We start from the raw sequence: 22461 nt of genomic DNA, 5'->3' as shown, positions 1-22461 counted from the left end.
AGAATTTGTTTGTTGAAACCAAGAAGAAGTTTACTAAAACAGTTTTAGTAACTCAAGGTTTAATAAAAAGAGAAATTTTGAAATACACTTTATACCAAATTTACCAACATGTCCTCAGGAGCGAAACGTCAGGGAAAGAGCTCTATCTTGATCTCATCGCGCCATCGTGTCATTGCAAAGTGTATCACCTATACATCACATGCCCATAAAATGGGTTTTCACTAAAAACTGGTAGCTGCACTTACAGGACGATATAGAACATAGTTAAGCAAAATAATTTAATATGTCAAGTAGACAGGCAATTATATAGCAATTTAATTTCAACAGATTCATGGAGCAACTATCATGAGCAAAATGCTAAAACTAATACAAGCATTTCACTGGCACAAGTAGGCTAATTATTATAAGCAAAGCACTGCATAAGCAATTTAAGTAGCAAAATACGATGCTATATCAACCACACACACAATTCCATAAGTATTGAAACTCGTTGCATGCTATAGCTTTTATACGTGCATAACTCAACAAATTGTGTGATCGGATTTAAATTATGTTTCGATATTAACTGGTCAAGTGGGTACGCACAAGGCACGACTCTAGAAACAACCTAGACTGATCCGGAGGTTTATTATGCTATGTATTTTAAGGTAACTCAAATAGCTGACTGAGTCCGCACCTAAGGGGACGGTCAGTGACCAAGAGAGAAATCCCCAAAGCAGTATAGACAATGGATGCATCCCGAACATGGAGAGCTACCACCTAGGATAATTATGGTAGTCCTCTTCTCCTAACTCCGATGACTGGGGAAGCAGAGTCTTTTGCTCGTAACTGTCGTTAATGGCTTGTCCATCGAAGTTTTTGTACCTTCTCGTCCTCTCTCCTGACAGGAGTCAGCGGTTTGAATGAGTACATCAGGGTTAGTTAACTGAAGACCCATTCTACATACTCTGGTCTTTCGACCAAACTCGAGTATCTTGCCGGTGAAGGCAAAATCATCACCTATTTAGGTGATCTTAGCATTCTGTTATTTGTACTCATCGAGGTTGCCACAACCTATTCATCCAATCATCGCAACGTAAGAAGACGTACTTGTCAAAAAGTACGGTCATACTTGTCAAAAGTACAACTACGATGAAAGGGAAATGGTTTCACAAAAGAAACCCAACATATATTATCTGCAAAAGAAGTAATACAATAAAGTTTGGCAAGATAAGTCTTGAATTCATTTCAACAATATTTTGCATATTTCATGATGCAAGGACGTCTCGGATCTCTCGTCTGATCAACAAAGTACTTAACATGTTGTGTATGTCTAAAAGTACGCTATACTGAAAAAGGGAGGTGTGTAGGCTTCTCAAAAGGAACACACAACTTCATAACGATCCAAAGAATATAGGAGTGCTCATTTGGCACGATTCATCCTTAAAAGCCATAATGCCGCATTGAGTCATTCACACAAGGCACAACACTATCAATCTTGCATCCAAAATTTATCTTTGTATCGACATGCGACACTAGATTGATAAATGAAGGATATGTCCTTCAACAGAACCCCACTCATTCATGGGCTCATGCCCCTGATCGGGGTTATTCGAATTGGGTCGCAACTCGAATCGGGGTTATAAAATATTTCTCCCAAGTGTGGACTTGGGAGGGCCCAAATGTGACTTCGCAATCCTGTGAGACTTAAAACTTAACTTTGCAAAAGCTGCGCAATTTGAAAGCACTGGGTTGGCAGAAGGAAGCTCGCTTTTAAAGAACTGCAATGCATAAACACAACTTCTAGTGTTTTGAAAACAAGTGATATCAGGATAGGCACAAGACTACGTTTATGTAAGTACATATTTATCATAAATGTAAGCATATGCAGGTTATAACATGACAACAAGCAACTCTCGACTTACGATGCCGCACATCGAGGGAAAAGCACATAAGTAATACACGAGGTACCAAAACCATACCTTGACCACTTAGATAGGCAAACACATAAGGTCATAAGTGATACACGAGACACGAAGTCGTACCTCACTCAAAGGAAACGTGCAGGCAAAAATGTATACAAGCAAACAAGGGCATATGTATTTCAAGAAGTACGAAACCACACCTCAAACTCATAAGCAACTATGCAAAATAATGATCGAAGAATGAAATTGTACATCGACCCATGGCAACGTACAGGCAGGTATATATGCAAGCAATTAAGGGCATAAGTATTGCAAAAAGTACGAAACCACCTTCAACCACATAAGCAAATACGCAAATTAATACTCGAAGAGTAAAATCATACCTCGACTCATAAATATGCAGACAAGAAAATATGCAATGCAGAAGCAATAGAAATCTAAGTACATCTAGCATGGACATCTTAATTATTTCAACTTAATTAGGTTCATCAATTGCCCCTTGTGCGACTTTATCCTACCTCGGAATGTCGTGCAGCTGCGTGCGTCTACGGGTGTAGATGATACGAGGGTCGGGCCGCGGAGCGCGAACTGGACACGTTGCGTAAATCTGCAAGAGTGTGAAATATTCAATTACGCTAATGTAATTAATGGTGTGATGAGGGCAAGGGTAGGATTAGGCGACAGGGGACCTCGGCCCCTTCCTGACCGAACAACAAATGGCAGGGGCCTCGGTCCCTGCTTGTCAAGACAGCCGACAGGGAGTGAGACCCTGACTATTGAAGACAGCGAGGCGACAGGGGACGAGCCCCTGCCGACAGCACCGAGGCGGCAGGGGGCGAGCCCCTGCCGACAGCAGCGAAGCGGTAGGGGGGAAAGCCCCTGCCGACAGCAGCGAAGCGGTAGGGGTCGCGCCCCTGCCGACGGCAACGAATCGGCAAGGGTCGAGCCCTTGCCGATGGCAGCGAATCGACAGGGGTCGAGCCCTTGTCGACAACAGCGAATCCACAGGGAGGGGAGGGAGGGGGCAGCCCCTGCCGTCAGCACCGAAGCGGCAGGGGTCACGCCCCTGTCGACAGCACCGAGGTGGCAGGGGGCTAGCCCCTACCCGTCGGCGAAAGGTCGATGGCAGGGGAACAAACCCCCACCGAAGAGAGAGAGAGAGAGATCGGGGCGGCAGGAACCACCAGCCTCCTGCCGACCCCTACGCAGGTCATGGCAGAGGGGAGGGAGACAAGGGGACGACCGACCTCCTGTCGGTCGCCCGATCTCTCACAGGGAAGAGAAGGAGTAGACAGGGGCCTCGTAGGCCCCCTGTCGGCCTCTGATGGATACGCAGGGCGCGGCAGGGGCCGTGCGCCGCCTGTCGGCCTCCCTGCGAACCCCTAAGAAGGGGGAAAAAGAGGGAGGTGAAGAGGGAGGGCACGGCAGGGGCCATCGGCCTCCTGTCGTGCCTTCCGGCGAGATAACAGAGAGAGAGGTGAAGGGAGGAGGCAGCGTACCTAGGGAGAGGATCGTCGGCGTAGTCAGCGGTCGCAGCGGCAATGGTGATCTGAGCTGGTGGCGTGCGCAGGGAAGGAGGAGGCGCAAGAGGGAGGTGTGCCTCCCCTTGTCCTCCACTGGTGCTCATAAAGAGTTCGGGGGAGGAGGCGAGAAATCGGGAAACCCCGATTTCCATCCTTATCGGGTCGAAAAAAGGGGGGTTGCGGCGCACAGGGGAAAGGCCTCCTGTGTCGGGTTATGAAACCCTAACGATGACGGGCCCGGGTCCGATATTTTTTTTTTTTAATGAGGGTTTTACACTTGAAACTTCTTATAAAAAGTTTAAAAGCTTTAAAATCATTCATGTATCAGAGTTTTTAAATAATAGTTTAGCGGAAAAAGGCAAGTCAATGGACCTTTGGTGCTTTACAACGTGAATAAACCATTTTGAACTCCGAACTTCCATTGAGATTTGCAACTCACTATATTTATTGAAACCAAAAGAAGGAATTGAATAATACAGTTTTAATCCTTCAAGGTTTTAAAAGAGACTTTCAAAAGATACTCTTATACCAATTTTACCAAAAATGTCCTCAAAAGCGCAGCATCAGGGAAAGAGCATCATCTTGATCTTATCACACCATCGTGCCATCGCAAGCTGTATAACCTGTACACCACCTGCTCATGAAATGGGTTAGTTTCGCGAGAAATTAGTACGGGTGCCAAAGACAAGAAAGAACAAAGACTACAATAAACAAGATAATTATTAAACTAAACAGGATAAGCAAAACTAACAGAGCTAACCCTAACAAGTACTGCAAGCAAAACTCGAATAAAGCAAGTAGCTAAATACGAGAGCAGTAAGGACCAAAGTGTTAAACAAGCCAAATAAGCAACTATAACAGTCTGACTAACTCTACAAGTAGAGAATAACTAACTCTACCAAACAATCAAGCATAAAAGCCGAGTAACGAAATAAGACAAGCATTCATAACAGAGCTCACAATACATGCATTTACCACTGAATTCTTTATTCCACCAACAAGCAAATACATAAATCATAAGGTGCAATCAATTGCACAACAAGCTATTTATAAGCTACACGCAATAAGCAATCACACGATAGAAGTTATCACAGAATCTAGGCAGCTTATAAGACAAGCAGCTACATTAATCCAAACGGTAAACAGTTCGTAGATTACGAGCTGTAAGCAATCACATCAGTCATAAGAGACGCAAGCCAACAAGTGCTACATTATAACAAGCACCAAGTAGTTCAACCAAGTGGTAAAGCAAGTCACATGCTAGTATATAGCAACTAGCATAATGCTATTATCATAAACATTTAACTAGTAAGAAAAGTTAGTTATTACTAGCAAAGAACTGCGTAAGCAATTCAACCAACTAGAGCAGCGCCACAATAGGCGTGCATAGCTCAACGAGTAGCATACTGAACTACCGAGCAAACAAGCAGCAATTCACATCACGCACATCTCATAATAATGTGAGCATGTTATATTTTATTCTGATTATTAGCTGGCCATTATGGGTACGCACAAGGCACGAAACATAGAAACAACCGAGATCGATTCGGAAGTCCATTATGTTATGTATTTTATGCTACCCCGAATGACTGACTGAGTTCTCTCCTAAGGGGACGGCCAGTGACCAAGAGAGTAAGTTCCCAAAGGCATTCAAAGGCTTATGGCTATCTTTGTAGCATTTCCCCTAACCTCCAATGACTGGGAAAGTCGGGTCATTTGCCCATGACTGTCATTAATGGCCTGTCCATCGAAGTTTTGTACCATTCATCATCTCTCTTGATAAACCATGTTGAACGGGCACAACGGGGGTTTCTTAACCGTCATTTCATTCTACATGCTCTGGTGTTTCAACTCACTCAAGCATCTTGCCTGTGAAGGTGCATAATTATCATTATGTGAATTACACGCACCATTGCGCATTCGAGGCAACCACACACCTCTCATCCTACTCACCGCAATACGCAAACGTACATATTCAAAAGTACAACCACGATGAGAGGGGTCAACTCATAGTGAGGGTAAAAACATCACCATTTGTAATCTCAAACACGTGTCATTGCACGTTCGAGGAAAACACAACCCTCTCATCCTGCGCTTCGTAGTCCAAATATATCAGTCATGACTAAGAGTACGACTACAAGGAGAGGAGCATGGATTTCTCAGAAGAAATCCATCAACAATAAGCTCGCAAAGGAAGGAAAAGCGCCAACTATCTTATTTTGACCAGAAAGCCTAGTAACTAGGTCTCGCATCAGAGATGATGCAATAACGATCTAACGATGGCGCAGGTTCCTTAGTAGAACCTTCGCCCAACTCATGCACATGTCCCTAAACAGGGTTATCCGAGTCGTATCGGATACACGAACCGAAGTTGTAACACACTTCTCCCAAATACATCGATTTGGGAGATCCAACCGCAATCTCGCAAAAGGCTTTCAAAATCTACTTTACTATACATTTTAAAAATAGGTTTGCGTTTAAACCACCGTTTTTGAAGAACCGAAGTGCATAAGTGTGCATCATGACTTTTAAAACAAATGAGCGATATGGTACACACTTGAAGCTATACTCAGTGAGTGCAAGCTAACAAGGGGCAAGCCCGTGCACATTATAGTGCAATGGCAAAACGAGGAGCAAGACTCGATGTGCTAAGCTGCACATCGAGCGTAAGACGCACAAGCCACATACAAGGTATGAAATCATACCTCGACCATCGAAACACACAAGCAGACAAATATGTAAGCAAGTAAAATACAATAATATAAGACAAAGATCTGAACAACACATGCAAGAGCAATGCATATGTGCGAAGTGTGGCAACAAAGTAAGAATGAAACAATACATATAAAAGTAAGTGTGAAAGCAAGCCTGGGCACATAGAGCGCGGCGGCAACAAGAAATTAAGGTGCAGAAAGTAAAATCCAAGGCACATAAAGCGTGGGGCAGCATAATACGAAAAACCAGAAAAGAAACGAGCAAGAAAATAAAGGACGAGGATCACGTCCTGGAGTTAAAAAGGCATACATATATAGGGATGGCAGTGGACCGAGGGAAAGCGGGGCCCCGCCCCGCCTCGCCCCGTTTGGACCGGGGATGAAGGGTATGAAACAGGGATGGAGGCGGGGACGAAGGTTAAAATCCATCCCCGTTCGGGGATGGAGGCAGGGATGGACGTACCCTTTTCCCCGCCCCGTCCCCGCCACGATCCCCGCCCCATCCCCGCCACGATCCCTGCCTCATCCCCGCCCTGCCCCGTCCTTGCCACTTTTCCCCACCTCATCCCGGCCCCGCCTCATCCTCGTTTGAACCGGGGATGGAGGACATGAAACGGGGATGAAGTCGAGGGTGGAGGTTAAAATCCATCCCCGTCGGGGATGGAGGCGGGGATGGCGGTTCTAATCTTGAGGCGGGGCGGGGGTGGAGACCTTGTCCCCTGCCCTGCCCCGCCCCACTGTCATCCCTATACATATACAAGTAAATGCCATGACGCAAAGCGCGGGGCAACAGGAAACAAAAAGGCCGAAAGAAAAGTGCGAGAACGTAAAGAAGGACCAGGAACGTGAAACCGTGTCCTGGAAGTAAAGCAGGAACAGAAAAGACTGCAAGAAGTAAAAAGCCTGGGCACATATAGTGTGGCGGCAAACAGAAAGGTAAAATGCAGGAATTAAAAAGGACGAGCTTCGCGAAACCGCGTCCTGGAGTTAAAGGCATATGTATATATATATTATATGCATACGTATATACTCCTTTCCCACATTTTAATTATCTTTCCTAATTTTAGTGTTCATTCGTTCATTGTCCTTTCACGCAACAATCCCCTGCCTTGAGGGGTTGCGATCCTCGTACGCCAGCGGCGTAGGTAAGCTCGAGCCACGAAAAGGGCGAGCTGGTTCCACCGTTCAACCTGCGATGCTTAGAATGTTAGTGATATGCCATTAAAAGAAGAAACGCAAGCACAAGTCGAGCCCTAACCCATCATCATATGATCACACAAAAAAGAGGGGGCTCGGTTCCCAGCTTGTAGGCAGCAGAGGCTTCTTGCCTGTAGGCTGCAGAGGCAGGAACTCTGCACCCTGCCGACAAGATGCCAAGGGCAAGGGCCTCACCCCTGCCTGGCAAAAAGGGGCAGAGGCAGGGTGCAGGGGCTCCTTGCTTGCCAGGACAGAGAAGGCAGTGGAGGGAGCAGAGGCTCTGTAGCGAACCTGCCACAACAAGACAGGGGGGGGGGACACCTTCTTTCAAAACACAAATCAGGACAGGGGGCGCAGCCCCCTGCTGGAAACAAGACAAGCAGGGGCTCTGCCCCTGCCGGCAGCAAGATCAAGGCAGGGGGGGCGAAGACCCCTGCCAAAAAACAAATGAGATATAGGGGGGCTTCTCCCCCTGCCCGAAAACAAGAAAAAGGCAGGGGGGCTTCGCCCCCTGCTGGGAAACCAAAGGAGGCAGGGGCTTTGCCCCCTGCCGACAAAACACAAGAGGCAGGGGAGGTGAGACCCCCTGCCGAGGAACAACAGAGGGCAAGGGGAGCTTCTCCCCCTGCCGGAAAACAACAAGAAAGCAGGGGGGCTTCGCCCCCTACCGGGAATAACAAATGCAAAGGGAGCTTTGGCCCCTGCTGGCAAACACAAGAAGGCAGGGGGCGAAGCCCCCTGTCGGGAGATACCAGAAGGTAGGGGGGTGAAACTCCCTGCCGGAAACAAGATAGGGGCAGGGGGCAGATTCCCCTGCCAGAAGACCACAGGAGGCACGGGGGCAAAAAACCCTGCCAAAAAACAACAAAAGGCAGGGGGCTTTGTCTCCTGTTGGAAAAACAGAAAAAGGCAGGGGCGGAGCTCCTGCCAGAAAACCCACTAGATGCAAGGTTTGGAGGAGAGGAGAGAGAAAGAGGCAAGGGGTTTTACCCCTCATCTGCAAAGCCTGCGTCTTTTAAAGACGCAGGCTCTCGATCCTTCGAGAAGCCGGGTCTGGATCGGGCCCGGGCTCGGGTCCAGGTCCGACACGATGAACCAACTGTGGCACGTGTCCGACACGGATTTTTTTTTTTAAGGGTTTCACAAACACAGTGTGTAGGAAAGAGAGGACTCACGAAGCCTTAGAGTGAACACCAATTTAGTTGTGCAAGCGGTAGCATGATATGGGGTTCTTGATCTTAAAATGCAAGAGGAATTCATCCCTAATGCCAATTTTGATAATGCCAATTTCAAATGCATCACAAAGTCAGCTATGAGCCAACTTAATTGGCACATAAGAATTACAAAATCATATTGAGAAAACAAGTGTTAATGAAACTGAATTTTTTTAATAACCAAACATAGTTCCCTAACTAATTTGTCACAACTAAAATTTAACAAATCAATCAAGAAAGCTGCAATTCAATCTTTCTCCATATTAATGGCAAATAAATGATTTCGGTATGTAAACTCAATCTATTACACAAGCATATTAGTGAAAACATACCTTCAACTCAACAACACGAGTTCCCATGTTTTCTTCTGCCTGTCTTTGCTTTAACACCCATTTTTGCTCTTGTAGTAGCTTCTTTTTATGCAGGTCCATGATCCACTTTTCCAGCATGGTATACTTCGGTGGAGAGAATGGTCTGTCATCAGCTTCAATGTTAATATCCTCCTCCTCCTCCTCCTCCTCCTCCTCCTCTCCTTCACCTGCATCTTGAGCTTCTTCTTGATCACCAAACGCTACCTGAGGAACAAGCGGCTGTCCATGCTTTTGATCAGAGTTTGCTGTAAATCCAGTACACAGATTTCATTATCACAAACTCTTTGATCATCAGAACCATTAACTACCTTAGTGTAACTGGACCCTGAAGCAGGGGCCAGACTATTCCCTTTCAATTCATTGTCGCATAAGACACCACTATGTCTTGCCAATTCAATCACTTGCTTATGGCTTTCATGATCAAAATACTTTATGGATGCCTGTGATTTCAATGTTATAGAAGACGGTTCCCATTTTCCAGAAGATGAATTCGCATTGTATGCCTCTAATTGGTGTTCCGTGCTTCCCATGATAGCTTGAGGCTGGGGTACAGAAGTATGAACAGTGTTTGGATAAAATTTCTGCATGGATGTCAAAGCAATCGTAGAGGGGTGAGTTTCATTAGGAGTCACTGAACCAGCCAATGCAGTCACAGCATGCTCTGGCTGCTTGCCTCTGACCAAAAAAGAAGACTGGCCATGATCAAACTTTTCTAATTGTTGATTTCCATCTTGGTGGAATTTTTTCTCAGGGTAATTCTCAGATGAAGTTTTTTCAGCGGCCTTCAGTGAGTCAACTGCAAATGGAACAGATGTCTTTATATTTGATTCTGCAGTCTCCTGACACTCTGCTTCAGATTCAGATTTCTTTCTTGCAGTGGGTGGCCTTTTTCTTTCTTCACTTGTTACCAAATGGTCAGGACATCTTTTATTGTTCATCTTTTTAACACTCTCGATTTCTTTAGATGCAGCCTCCATCTCCAATAAGCTGCCAGAAGAAGAGGAACCAGGAAGATTTCTAGTAGTATTCATAACTTTTTCTGTTTCCCGAAAACTATTTGATGGAAGACCACCAACTTCATGACCGTGACTTAGATCCGTTCCAGACAATTCCTTTGCTTCATGATTTAGACTTGGACCTACTCCAGGCAATTCCTTAGCTCTTTGATTCATTAATTTGAAATTTACATCTGCAGTACAACATTTGTCAAGGAATAAGGAAAAACGAGCATAAGAAACATCTATTAGTATAGGGAAGTGAACCTGCCTTCTGTTGGGGACCTTTCACCCAATGCAATTTCAAGATGCAGCTTTCTGGGCACCAGACCATTCCTGCACACAAGAATTCACACACAGAATAACTACTTTAACAGGAAAACAAATTGTTTCTAAAAGTTTCAAATTTTCAATCACATTAAGCTCAATATGATAGCCAAATAATGTTGACTACATGCCTGAAAGCTAGGAAGACAAGGCATTGGGCTCTGAGTTGCCTAAGATGTTGTTCCTTGAAAGGCAAGTCAACCATGGAAGTAGCCTGTGGTGCAAAAGGAGGTTTTGATGGATATTTAGACACCAGACCCCTAGATTTTCCCAATTCCATGTGTGGGTTTGATTCACTGCACATATCACTTGCACTCGCATCACCTTTCATTTTTACAAAGGCATTTTGAACACTATCAAATGCATCACCACTCCCCAAGATGTCATCCTTGCTTTTAGGTCCACGGAATCCAGTACCCTGTTCACAAGAAGTCCTTATTTTAACAGGCAGAAGGTGCAATCTATAAGCAAATCAACTCTATCTGCTATTTAAAGAAACCACCATAGACCTCTTTCATAGAACACTGGCTTCGATTATAAGTAACCATTTTTGGAACCGAAAAGACAAAAAATAGTAACTCAACTCTACAATGGGTTATAAGATTAGCAAAGGTTTGATAGATGTTCTATGCCTTTGAAACTCAATCCAGTCATATGATCCAATAGGAACTCAATTATGATCATTCCTAGTCAACTATTGCAAATATAGACTTCATACAGAAGCCTTAGAATCCAAAACATTATTTGCTGCTCAAGAATCAATGGAAAAAATTAAGCATATGAAAAATAGAACAGAAAAAGATTCAAAGAGAATCATTATTTGGTCACGAGAATGGTCACAAATCTAACTAAAAGACAAGTGATGACTTGTAGACTTACCATCACGTTTTTGCAAGAACATATATTCAACAATTTTCATACTTTATGGAGAAAAGCAGAAATAGACTGTGAGTAGAGAACTAACACAACTGCAAATTTGCAATAAAATAATAAGATGTCTGTAGCTAGTTTGCATGTAAAGACACTTTGAAATTTATACCTGGACACCAGTTTTGTTCATCCCAGACAGTTTCACAATTTTTCATTAAAACGTATGCCACAGAATTAGGAAAAATATTTAAAAAAAAAAAGTTGACGTTACATGCTCCTTTTTTTGATGTGAGGGGTTGCTCTCCATGGAAGAGCAAGCACAATTGACACATCACAGCAGCAGTATGTGTTTGAATATATGAATATATATAATGTCATGTATTGTAATAGGTAATATCCTCCAGGGGTATTTTCATCTTTTTCTGTTATTGTAATATGTGCTGTTCACTAGGGACAGTTTTGTAACTTTCATTTTTCTTTATTTTATTTTTTTCCCTTTTTGTAATAGTGAAGGGGCTCTATGGTCATTTGGACCATAGAGTCGTTGGAAGCTCCCAACGACCTTATTGGGAGCTCCCTTCTCTCTTGTGTAGCCTGTTTAAAGGGACTTCTTGTCCCCATTCTTTATTATTTTTCTTAAGCATTGCCTCTCAATAAAAGTTAATATTTTTTATGTTCTTGTGTTTATGTTCGACTCTTTGAAGTCTTGCACGCACTTTGAGCTTGTGTAGTGCCTTAGTGCCTTTGTATTGTCCCATGGTGGTCTTGTAATTGTGCTTGTGCATTTCATATTGGTGTTTTGGCATACTTCATTACAAGGTATCAAAGCCATAGTTCTCTCGGACTTGTGGAGAATCGTCATCAAGTGTTCGTGTGTTTGTGGTGCTTGAGGTGACCCTAGTGAAAGTGCTCTTCCACATATACCTATTTCTCGCTCTCTTTCTACTCCCTTCCAAATTAGAACATAATAACAAGATAAACATCTCCTTCAAACTTAATGGCACAAACTACATGATGTGGACCTTCGTTATGAAAAACAATCTTAAAATAAAGAAGCTTTGAAGATAAGTAATGGGCACTATTCTCGAACCTCAATTTGTGCTCACCAAGAATGAAGGTGAAAAAGTTAAAGCTCTTGAAGATGATCATGTCAAAGCCATTTGTGTAATAACTGTAATTCTTAATATGAATTTTGGAGAATTTTTATGTAAGATTTACATGAGTTCGGATCTAGGAACGATCCAAACCCAAAAAAATCCAGTCTAATTCCAAAGGCGAAGCAGTGCAAGCTCCAAAATATTGATCCAAACTGGATTTGGATCATCAGAGACTCCAGAAAACCTGTTTATCGAAAAGCGGGTCAGGTACATAGGATTGGATAGAGATCCAAAGAACCCAAAGCCCAAAGGGGCAACTACCAAGGAATTTTGGGAACAAGAGCAAAACGAGAATGACAATGAGGGGCAGTATGGAAACTCCTTATGGAGGGGACCTCCCACTCCATGGGGAGCTGCCATGTGGCAAACACCCCTCTCTCCATCTCTCTCTCTCCTCTTTCCTCTTTCCTCTTTCTTTCCTTTCTTTCTCTCCTCTCACTCGACCGACTCTCTCTTATCTCTCCCTCTCTCTCTCCTTCTCTTTCCTCTCTCCTTTATCTCTTTCTCTCTCCTCTCACTCGACTGACTCTCTCTCTCCTCTTTCTTGAATCCAGCTCTCTCTCCTCTCTCTCGAATTCCTCTCCCTTATCTCTCCCTCTTTCTCTTCTCTCTCTCATTCCTCCCTACCTCTCTTTGTTTTCCCCTTTTCATGAACCGCCACCACCAGTTGTAGGTCGCCATCAACGACCCCTCCCTCTTCTCTCACGTATTCTTCCCTACCTCTCTCTTCAGTTCCCTCTTCCATGGGACCACCAGCCAACCAAGCTCTGGCCGGCCGCCACCTCCTGCCCGCCGATCATCCCAACTGATGGCCTCTCTTCTCTCTTCGCTATTTTGTCTCTTTGTCCCCCATCTCCTATGTTTTGCGTTAAAGAGGAAGATAGAGGAAGAAGAAGAGGAAAGAAGAAAACAAAAAAAAAGAAGAGGAAGAAGAAGGTAGAGCGGGTCGTCGCCTCGACTACCACACCACCGGAGTCGGAGCAGCAACCGTCGCTCCCACAGGGCTGCATGGGCCCCACTGACGTCGGGCAGCAATACCGCCACCGCTATCGAACCATCGTAGCTGCCGTGTCACCCATGATGCAGTCACCCCCACTATCATGTGCCTCTCACATGGTCGATATCCATCGGAGTACGTGTCGAGTCCAGAAAGTCCCCGAACAAAGGACGCGACTTTAGAGGTATGATTCATCACGCCCTTAGTGTATTTCTAGGATAATCACGTACGAAGATAGGGCAAGCTCTACTCTAACTTTCGGCGAGATATGTAGAACCCGAAACAGGCTTTTTGGGATTCATAAATATATAATATATTTTATTGAATTAACTGGAGTTGAGAATTGGCGGATATGAGATTATAATTGTAGAATCGGGTGATCTAAAACGTTAGAAGGGTTTTGTTTAGCAGGATGAATATTAAACATTAAAAGATAAATTTTGGTATATAAAATTACGTGTTTTGCTGGTTAGATTATTAAAAGTGTATGTTCGATGTGTGTGTGCGAGTGTATAAATATGTGTGTATGTGATTAAGGCATATGCATATACTTATGTGATGAGACATATACGTACGTAATTGCGGCACACATACAAGGAAATAGAATTGTGTGTGTCGAGATGACATAGTACAAGTGTATAATTGTGCGCATATGCAAATAAGGTATATGCATAGACTTATGTGATGTGACGTGTAAGTAGGAAATCGCGGCATACGTATAGGAAAATAGAATTGTGCATGTGCTTGGGGTGTGTATTATGTTGCGCTCATTTCCTAGACTCGAGTTCTTGTCTATGGTATTCTCCCTTTGCGAGCTAGGTTCTAGTAAGCTAATATACACTCGCGCTTGCGCTCAAGCGAGCCCCCTAGTGCTTAGTTTGTTTGGAAAGTCGCCATTGATAAGACCTTGTATTATTAGGAAAATAGAGTGAACTGTGGTATTCAAGAGGTACATGTGATTGGGGTTGTCTGTATATAATTGTTTGTCGATATGTGACACATGTGTATGCAATTGAAGCATATGTGTGAATGATTATGTGATGTGATGTTTGTGCATGCAACTGGCATACGTATGAATAATTGTAACGTGTGGGATGATGTATGAAATGGGACGGAATGAATGGATGCATGCATTAGAATTTAACTGCATAGGACAAATTGCACGCATTAGAAGATATTTTTAAATGCATTGTGATTGTTTCTGCTGTGAAAGTGATGGGTGTTGACCCAAATGATTGTTGTAAAAGCAAAGGTCTCGCATATTCGTGTTGTTTTGTGTATTGTACACCTTCAAATATTAAATGAATAGTATTGATCCAAATAATTGTCGTGAATGCGAAGGTCTAGCATATTCGTGTTGTTTTGTGTATTGTATACTTTCGAATGTAAAAGTAATGGGTATTGACCCCAATGATTGTTGTGAAGGTCTCGTTATTCATGTTGTTTGGTGTATGGTTAACTTTCTAATATGAAAGTGATGGCCATTGACCCAAATGATTGTTTCAAATGCAAGGTTCGCGTGTTTGGTAATTGCTCGGTTGGCAAATGCATGGTGATGCGGGTTTGTTTTTCATGAACATAATGGGTATTGATCCTTACGATGGTCTCATATGTGAAACTTTGTGATTCACGTATGAAATCTTGTTATTAACTTGCAAATATGGCAAGTGTGAGTGATGCATGAGATGCACGCTTGAATAACATGAACTTGAAGGGTATTGACCCTAGTGTATGATTTTTCATGTTGAATTTTGTGTTATTCAAGTTAGAATCTTGCATGTATGCTAAATATGATGTGATGCATGATTTAATAGCATGAAATTTATGGGTATCGACCTGAGTCAACTACTGATGTGATAATGCTCAGTATGTGTGTCTACTTTGTTAAATGACGTGTTGAGAAAAAGTTCTCTAAAGACAAAAAAGGTGACTTTGTCTGCGATCAGGTTAAAGTCTTGTCATAGTGACACTTTTTGCAGTTAAGTTAAAGTCTTGTTGTAGTCACACTAAATACAGTCAGGTTAAAGTCTTGTCATAGTGACACTAAGCACGGTCAGGTTAAAGTCATGTTGTAGACACACTCTGAAAAATGGGGTAACATTGGCTCGTACTATTGAAGTCGAGCAAGTGGGTTAAATGTGAACCTATGCAGCACCGATCCCGTGGTAAATGAGCGAATGTAGACAAAAGTTGCTCTCACCGAATTAGATGTGAACCACCACATTCCTCTCTTTCACTCTCTTCTCTTTCCCTTTTCACAAAACTCTCTTTTTCTCTCCCTTTCCACATCATCAGGTAATGCAAAAAAAATAATTGGAAAGATAAAGGAAATGTGGTCATGCATAAGGTAAATCATGATTGCATGCTTAAATTATGTTTGTGCATAAATGTATGTTGAATTCAATATGAGTATAGTTGCATATTGAATTCAATGTAAACGTGTTTGTGTGCTTGAATTCCATATAAGCCTAATTGTACGTTGAAATGAGTGTTATTAAGATTGTATGCCTAAATTCAATGTTAGCATAAATGCATGCCTGATTGAGGTCAACTGCATAACTGTATGCTTGATTGATTGTGCATAAGAATATGTGCAGGCTACTCTTATGCATGAGTTGTGTGCATGCATTGGGGTATGCATGTGTTGTGTGCTATGATCCACGCATAAAAATATGCAATCATTTTGTACAGATCAAGCATAAAGGTATGCATAACTTGTGTTATGGCATCCACGTAAAAATATGTGTATTGCATTTTAATTCATTATAGAATGATTCATGGTTACTTAAGTAGGTACGTAACTTATTATGGTCTTAAATCTTGTGGTTGACTTGCAAGATCGAATAGCATGAATTTGATGAGTATTGAGTCATAAAATTCTGTGTATGCGAAATTCCTTGTATGTGAAATTCTTGCGAGCTGATTATAAATTTAAATGAATTAAATACATAATTGTATACATGAAATGCTTGCGAGCTGATTGTATATTTGAATGAATTATACTGCATAATTGTACGCATGAATTGTTTGTGAGCCTAATAGTAGGCTTGAGTGAAATGAATGTATAATTGTAAGCATGAATTTCATGTGAGTGTAATAGTACACTCAAATGACTTGTGCGCATAAGTGTGTGCGTAGCTGTAGGTACATACGATTATATGTTTAAAATTTATATGCTGACAGCATACACGATGTGTATGTTTATTATGCCTAGAGGTATGCATAACTTGTTTGCTTTTGTGCGCATAAAGGTTTTGCACATACTGTATTATTATCCATGCATAGTGATGTGTATCATATACTTTCCTATATCATCTCAGGATGATGTAAAGGTCACGTAATTATATTGTAACCATTGAGTGTTTGTGTTGTTTGTGTAAGTCAGACCTAGTAAGAGTCAGCGTAATTGTGCTAAGACATGTGTCTCACGCTTCGTACTTTACATTTTTCAGATTCGTGTGCGTCGATGGAAGGATGTCGCAGGACACGGGAACTTCTAGTTATGGGGATGGACTGAACCGGACTCTTTTGCTATTTTGTCTTTTTTTATTGTAAACTTTGAATTTCATTTATGAAATTATTTTGGTTATATTTGAATTGCAATGGTTGGAATTGTTTGATTCCAAACCTCTGTCCTGTCTGAGAGTTTGAGAGTAGTTTTGAAAAGTCTTTCATTGTGTTTAAAAAAAAATCCCCCTAGGTTTGAAAGTCGGGGCTTTACAATTTGTGACTATCAATACAAAGTAGAAGATTGAAAGAGTAATCATGCAAAAATTCTTGCATGGTTTATGAACAATGTTGACATTAAAATATGTGCCAACATTGCTAAATTTAGAAAGGACAATAAAGCTTGGTCATTTATGAAAAACATATATACGCAAAAGGATCTTGCAAGACTACTTGTAAGAAAAAAAAAGAACTACAAAGCAAAGAAACATGAGTGTCTGAGACTTCTTTAGTGTCTTATCTCCTCTATGGGATGAGTTGGCACTTCTTAAACCCAAACGGGTTGCCATTGAAGATGTTGAACTAAGATAAGAGCAAATGGAGAAAGAACATTTTTCAATTTCTGCATGGTACGCCCTGAATATGAACAAATGAGGTATTTTGTTCTTTATAGATCATCTCCCTTACCTCTTAAAGATGTCATTGCCTTGGTTTGCCAAGAGGAGACTCGCCTTGGTATGACAAAAAGAGGAGGAGATGAAGTGTTGGCAGTGTCTAAGCCCGGCAATAACATGAAGATCTGCAAGCCTCCACATTTTGGGAGGCAAAATAACTATAGTGGTTATAATAACTATTCTGGTGGTAGAAAAATTATTTATCACTATTGTAATGAGTCAGGTCACATCAAACCCGTTTACCCAAAACTCAAGAACAATGTGGCTTCCATTAAAGAATCTACACCCAAGAATGAAGAGTCAAGCAAAAGAGGAGGGGGCTCTAAAGACACATTGTCTCTTTCTCAACTATCGGAGGCACCTCAACAAATACTTAAATCTACATTCGGTGTCATTATTGCTTTTTCTTCCTTTCTAGGTATGTACTCTTGGATTCTTTATTTGAGAGCCTTTTTTCATATGACCCCTCATGAGAACTCCTTACCACATATGCACCAACTCAAATTTAACATTTGTTTCAACCACCGTTGGGACTTCTTTAAGAATTAAAAGTATTGGGACTTTAGATTAAAAAATATTTCAATTTTTTTTTGTTCCCAAAATTAGAGTGGTTCTCAAACTCAACCTTAATCTTTTTTCGGTTTCTCAAATTTCCGACCATGGATATAAAATCTCTTTCTCATCAAAATGTTGCACCGTGCAGGATCTTCGGTCCGGGAAGCAGATTGGACAAGGCCATAGGAGAGGAGTGTTAAAATGTATATACATAACATATGTATAATATATATATATATATATGTGTGTGTTTATGTAGGAAATATGTATATACATATATATGTATGTATATATATTTCTATAAATTTTTTTTTATTCTTTTTCTTCTTTTTGACCTAGTCAACATGGTGTTGACTAGAAAGGCATAGAGCCATTGGAACTAGTCCAACAACTATAATTATAGCCGTTGGACTAGCTCCAAAGGCTCTATGAACCTCTCTTGTTGTATATAAAAGGGGATGACTTCCCTCATTGTATGTATGCATTCTCGCATTCTCATATTAATAAAATATTATTATTTTTATTTCTTGTGTGACCCCTGTGAGGGTTTTGTGTGTGGACTTTATAGTGAGCTTCCTCTTGTTGATTGTCTAATTGTGTATCTATTTGATGGACTTTGGTGGTGATATATGAAGATCACCATTTCATTACATGGTATCGGAGCTTGGAAGTGTTGAAGTTCATTTGTAACTCTTACTCAAGTGCTCGAGAGATCGTGGTTGTGCAAGTGCTCGTGTGATCGTGAATGTGCATTTAAAGATTCAAGTGCTCGTGTGATCCATGTTAAAATATATGATTAAATGTATTTATATATGGTGTGAATTTTATGAAAACGATTTTTAAAACAATATTTTATGTAAAAACAATGTGAAAGCCAAACACCAAATAAATAAAAATGGCTCGCATGATTGGTGGAGTCTGGGTCGATCTCAGGGAACGGGAAAAATACTTTGTATTCCACAGAAAAGTTAAACTACTCTTTATTGCCTTGAAAATAAAAATTAATTAACTAAATAAATGAGTGTGTGGCCCCCTACAGAGGGCTTAAACCAGAGTTACCAATCGAGGAAGCGGGAGCGGGAAGCGATACGGGAAGCGGGAGCGGGAAGCGAGGCACTTTCAAAAATTTAGGAAGCGGGGAAGCGTGGGACCACTTAGAAAAAAATTCCGAACCGTCTCGGAAGCGACTTAGGAAGCGAACCGGAAGTGACCTAAGAAGCGAACCGGAAGTAAGGGGGAAGCGAAAAAAATGAAAAAAATGGAGAAGCGTGGGGGAAACGTGGGGGAAGCGCGCTTCCCAAAAAAGGGGACGCTTCCCCTCACGCTTCGGAAGCGCAACGTTTCGCGGTTCGGGGAAGCGCGCTTCCCTTTTTACCTAGGTGCTTTCGGTAACTCTAGCTTAAACAAATAATAATAAGTATCTTATTACAAACCCAATTGAATTAAATAGAGCACATAAATCCTAAACTAAGAACAAAAGAAAAGGGTCTTCAGTGCTTGAGTTTCTTGTCCTTTGATTCTCTTCTTCTACTTCTCCTTAATTGATCCTTATAGGCTACCTGAAGGGCCTTTTGAGAGGACCTTTTGGGGACCTCATATGGCTTTTTTAGGGTACTTTTGAGGGCTCACCGCACGTCTAAACGCTCTCTTGTAAAAAGAAAAACGCAAAAACTACAAGAAAAACAAAGGTTACTTTGAAGAAAAATCACAAAAACACTAAACAAACTAACATGACAAACTACGCTACAAGACAAAATAGCATAACTAACTCTATAACTAACATGAATAAAATTATGAAACAAACTAACTACAAGACAAATAAGCATAACAAACTAACTAAATCACCCTATGAATTAATCTAATGAATTTGAAACATAAACTTGACTAAACGATCTAATTAAATTAATTAACAATGAACTAACTACTAAACTAAACAAGCACGTTAATGAATGACACGAAAACTTAATCTAATGACTAAAAGACATTAATTGAAACTAACTAGCAAGTTATATTAAACTAAGAAACAAAGAGTGCACGCATATAAGATGCCGCAACATGCAAAGGCTCGACGAGCGTGCAGACCATTTGTTGATTCTGATTCGGAGATTACGATATGGGCTAGCTGCTAAGGACGTCGTCCAATGGCTGGTTGTAAACTGATTGGGCATACACTCTATGTTGACCTGCTAAAGACCCGAAAAGAAAGGAAGTCGCAGTTTATGTGCTGCTCGGGTTGCACCTTCGGGCTCAGGAAAAAATATAGCAGCAAGCCTCGGTTGGTTCATATGATAATCACGTTTGATCTGCATGATCAAGAGATCACGCATGTCAGATTAGATGCGTTGGATCTGAGCTAACTCGATCTTCGAGATCGAATGTCGTGCTCTGGATCGGCTAAACAAACAATTTATTTCTTAAAAAATTATAAAGTGATCCACAGCCCGGTCTGTTTGACCGGTACACACTGAGTATCTCTGATTGCGGTAAATAATAAAAACAAATATATATAATAAAAATGACTAACGCTAAGCACGATATGCTACGCTACATTACTTCTTCAGAAAACGATAATCAATAAACTACCTAAGATGCAATATGCTCAAAATAAAACAAGATAAAAATCAAATCATGCTATATGCGATGAAGGTGAATAAGAAACAATGCATGTCATGATCCTAAAAACTATGAAAAAAAGGGGAGAAGAAGTTTACCTTGCAGCTTACCTCCGACGGAAGGGTTGAGAGAAAGAAGATGGCCTTTCCACTTGTCGCACACGCCTCCCCGACGAATAAAGAACGAATATATTGACGATAAAAGGGTTTAGAAGTAGAGGAAGAAGAAAGGAGGAACAAGGAACCGGTAGCAAGAGAGAGGCAGAGAAGAGGGCGTGAACTTCAGAGGGGAAAAACATCCTCTCTTTCTCAAAAATAACTATTTATAGTCTTCTAATTAGGTTTTCAGAAAATCTTTCAAAAATAGTCCGTAAAATTTTTAATATTTCAAAAGACCTCTTTCTAAAAAAATATTTTCTAAAAACTTAATTAGTTTCCCCAAATTACTCCAAAAAGGCTCAATTTGCTCAAATTACATTTTTGATAAAAACCATGAAAACCTTTGCAAAGAAGCATTTTTAAGCATTTATCGCACATGATCATGCATGAAAATGCATGAAATTATGCATGATCAATATATATATATATATATTAAAATATATATGTATACTTTGGTAATTAGTCATAACCCATAAGAGTATTCAAGGGTATTTTGGTCTTTTTATCATATGTAATTAGAATAGTCTACTAGGGACTATATTGTAATTTTCTTTTCTTTTTTCTTTTTTCTTTTTTCTTTTTTCTTTTTTCTTTTTTCTTTTTTCTTTTTTCTTTTTTCTTTATTCTTTTTTACGAGGGTTAGTTTGGGCATCCCATAGAGCTATTGGGAGCCACTTCAACCGTCATAAATATGACCCTTGGGAAGCTCCCAACAGCTCTATGGGAGCTCCCCTTGGCCTCCCTTTGTGTATAAATATACCCCTAGGCCCTCTTCAACTTAATGTTTTTTCTTAAGCTATCTCAATAAATGCTATTGTTTTTTTGTTTTTTGTTTTTTTATGTATGTCTTCTTGTGTTTGGCTTGCCTCTTTGTAAGCCTACGATATTAGGTCGGGTGATAGAGTGGTAGGTGAGAGATCCAATCAATTGACAATATAGAGTAAAATCTTCGAGCAATACACCATATTCAAGTCTTAATTTGGCATTTATGACTTTTGAGGTCTCCACCTTCTTTTCATCTGAAACTCCTGACCTAGCATATATGTCAGTAGTCAATTTCATCTGAAAGAGAGTATATCCTTTAGGACAGTAGGTAACCTCAATTCCTAAAAAATATTTCAAAACCTCAAGTGAGATATATCAAAACTTTTCCCATATCCTAAGAAAACACATTCAATGGCTTTTGGAGATAATTTATCATTTTTATGAGTAAGCACATAACACTTTCAAACAAAGATTATTAGTCTTTTAAAATTGAAAATCATTTTAAAAAAATCAAATAGAGACATTTTATAAAGAAGATGGTGTCACGGGCTTACTTTTTTCAATAAGCCAGTGCGGCGCGACAATCCTTCCTTGCCGCCGCAAGCCTTTCTATCGCTCTGTCACAGGCATAGAATGCTTCGCAAACCCGCGACGCGCCAAACTGGCCAGCCTAACTACCAAATGTCGCTTACCAACACCTTTCCATGTATTGAATCATTTTCATAGGCCCTGTGCACCACCCCGTGGGCAGCTACCTAGCGAAAGCTAATCAAGTGCATTTTCAAATGCGCATTTCATGTAGTTCATGCCGCTTAGTGCATAGTCGTCCCATACCAGCTATCACTCCTGAAAGATGCACAAACTTTGCCTTAGCCTTGTGTGTCATGGAGCGTATTGCGACTCCATGTGCACGACACAGCAAAACCTCGCCACCGAAGGAAGAAGACTTTGTAGCCCCCAGTCCAAAGACCAGTTGATGA

General features: G+C 41.2%; 1 protein-coding gene across 4 annotated transcripts in view; it reads right to left on the bottom strand.

The window, feature by feature from the left end:
* LOC149841047 (uncharacterized) overlaps nucleotides 1–22461 on the bottom strand; it is a 167809-nt gene that overhangs the window by 89541 nt on the left and 55807 nt on the right. For 3 of the 4 annotated variants that reach the window (XM_090003557.1, XM_090003554.1, XM_090003556.1), the window contains 4 exons: nucleotides 10377–10663; nucleotides 10190–10254; nucleotides 9232–10112; nucleotides 8885–9151 (listed from right to left, as the gene is read on the bottom strand). In XM_090003557.1, coding sequence (XP_089859683.1) covers nucleotides 8885–9151; nucleotides 9232–10112; nucleotides 10190–10254; nucleotides 10377–10663 — 1500 coding nt within the window. The remainder of the gene's footprint in view (nucleotides 1–8884; nucleotides 9152–9231; nucleotides 10113–10189; nucleotides 10255–10376; nucleotides 10664–22461) is intronic. The other variant, XM_090003555.1, reaches the window with a different exon arrangement.

Source organism: Nuphar pumila, chromosome 4 (assembly GCF_984573655.1).
Source record: "Nuphar pumila chromosome 4, dmNupPumi1.hap1.1, whole genome shotgun sequence".
NCBI classification, from domain to species: domain Eukaryota; kingdom Viridiplantae; phylum Streptophyta; class Magnoliopsida; order Nymphaeales; family Nymphaeaceae; genus Nuphar; species Nuphar pumila.
This window is presented reverse-complemented; position numbering and strand designations above follow the sequence as displayed.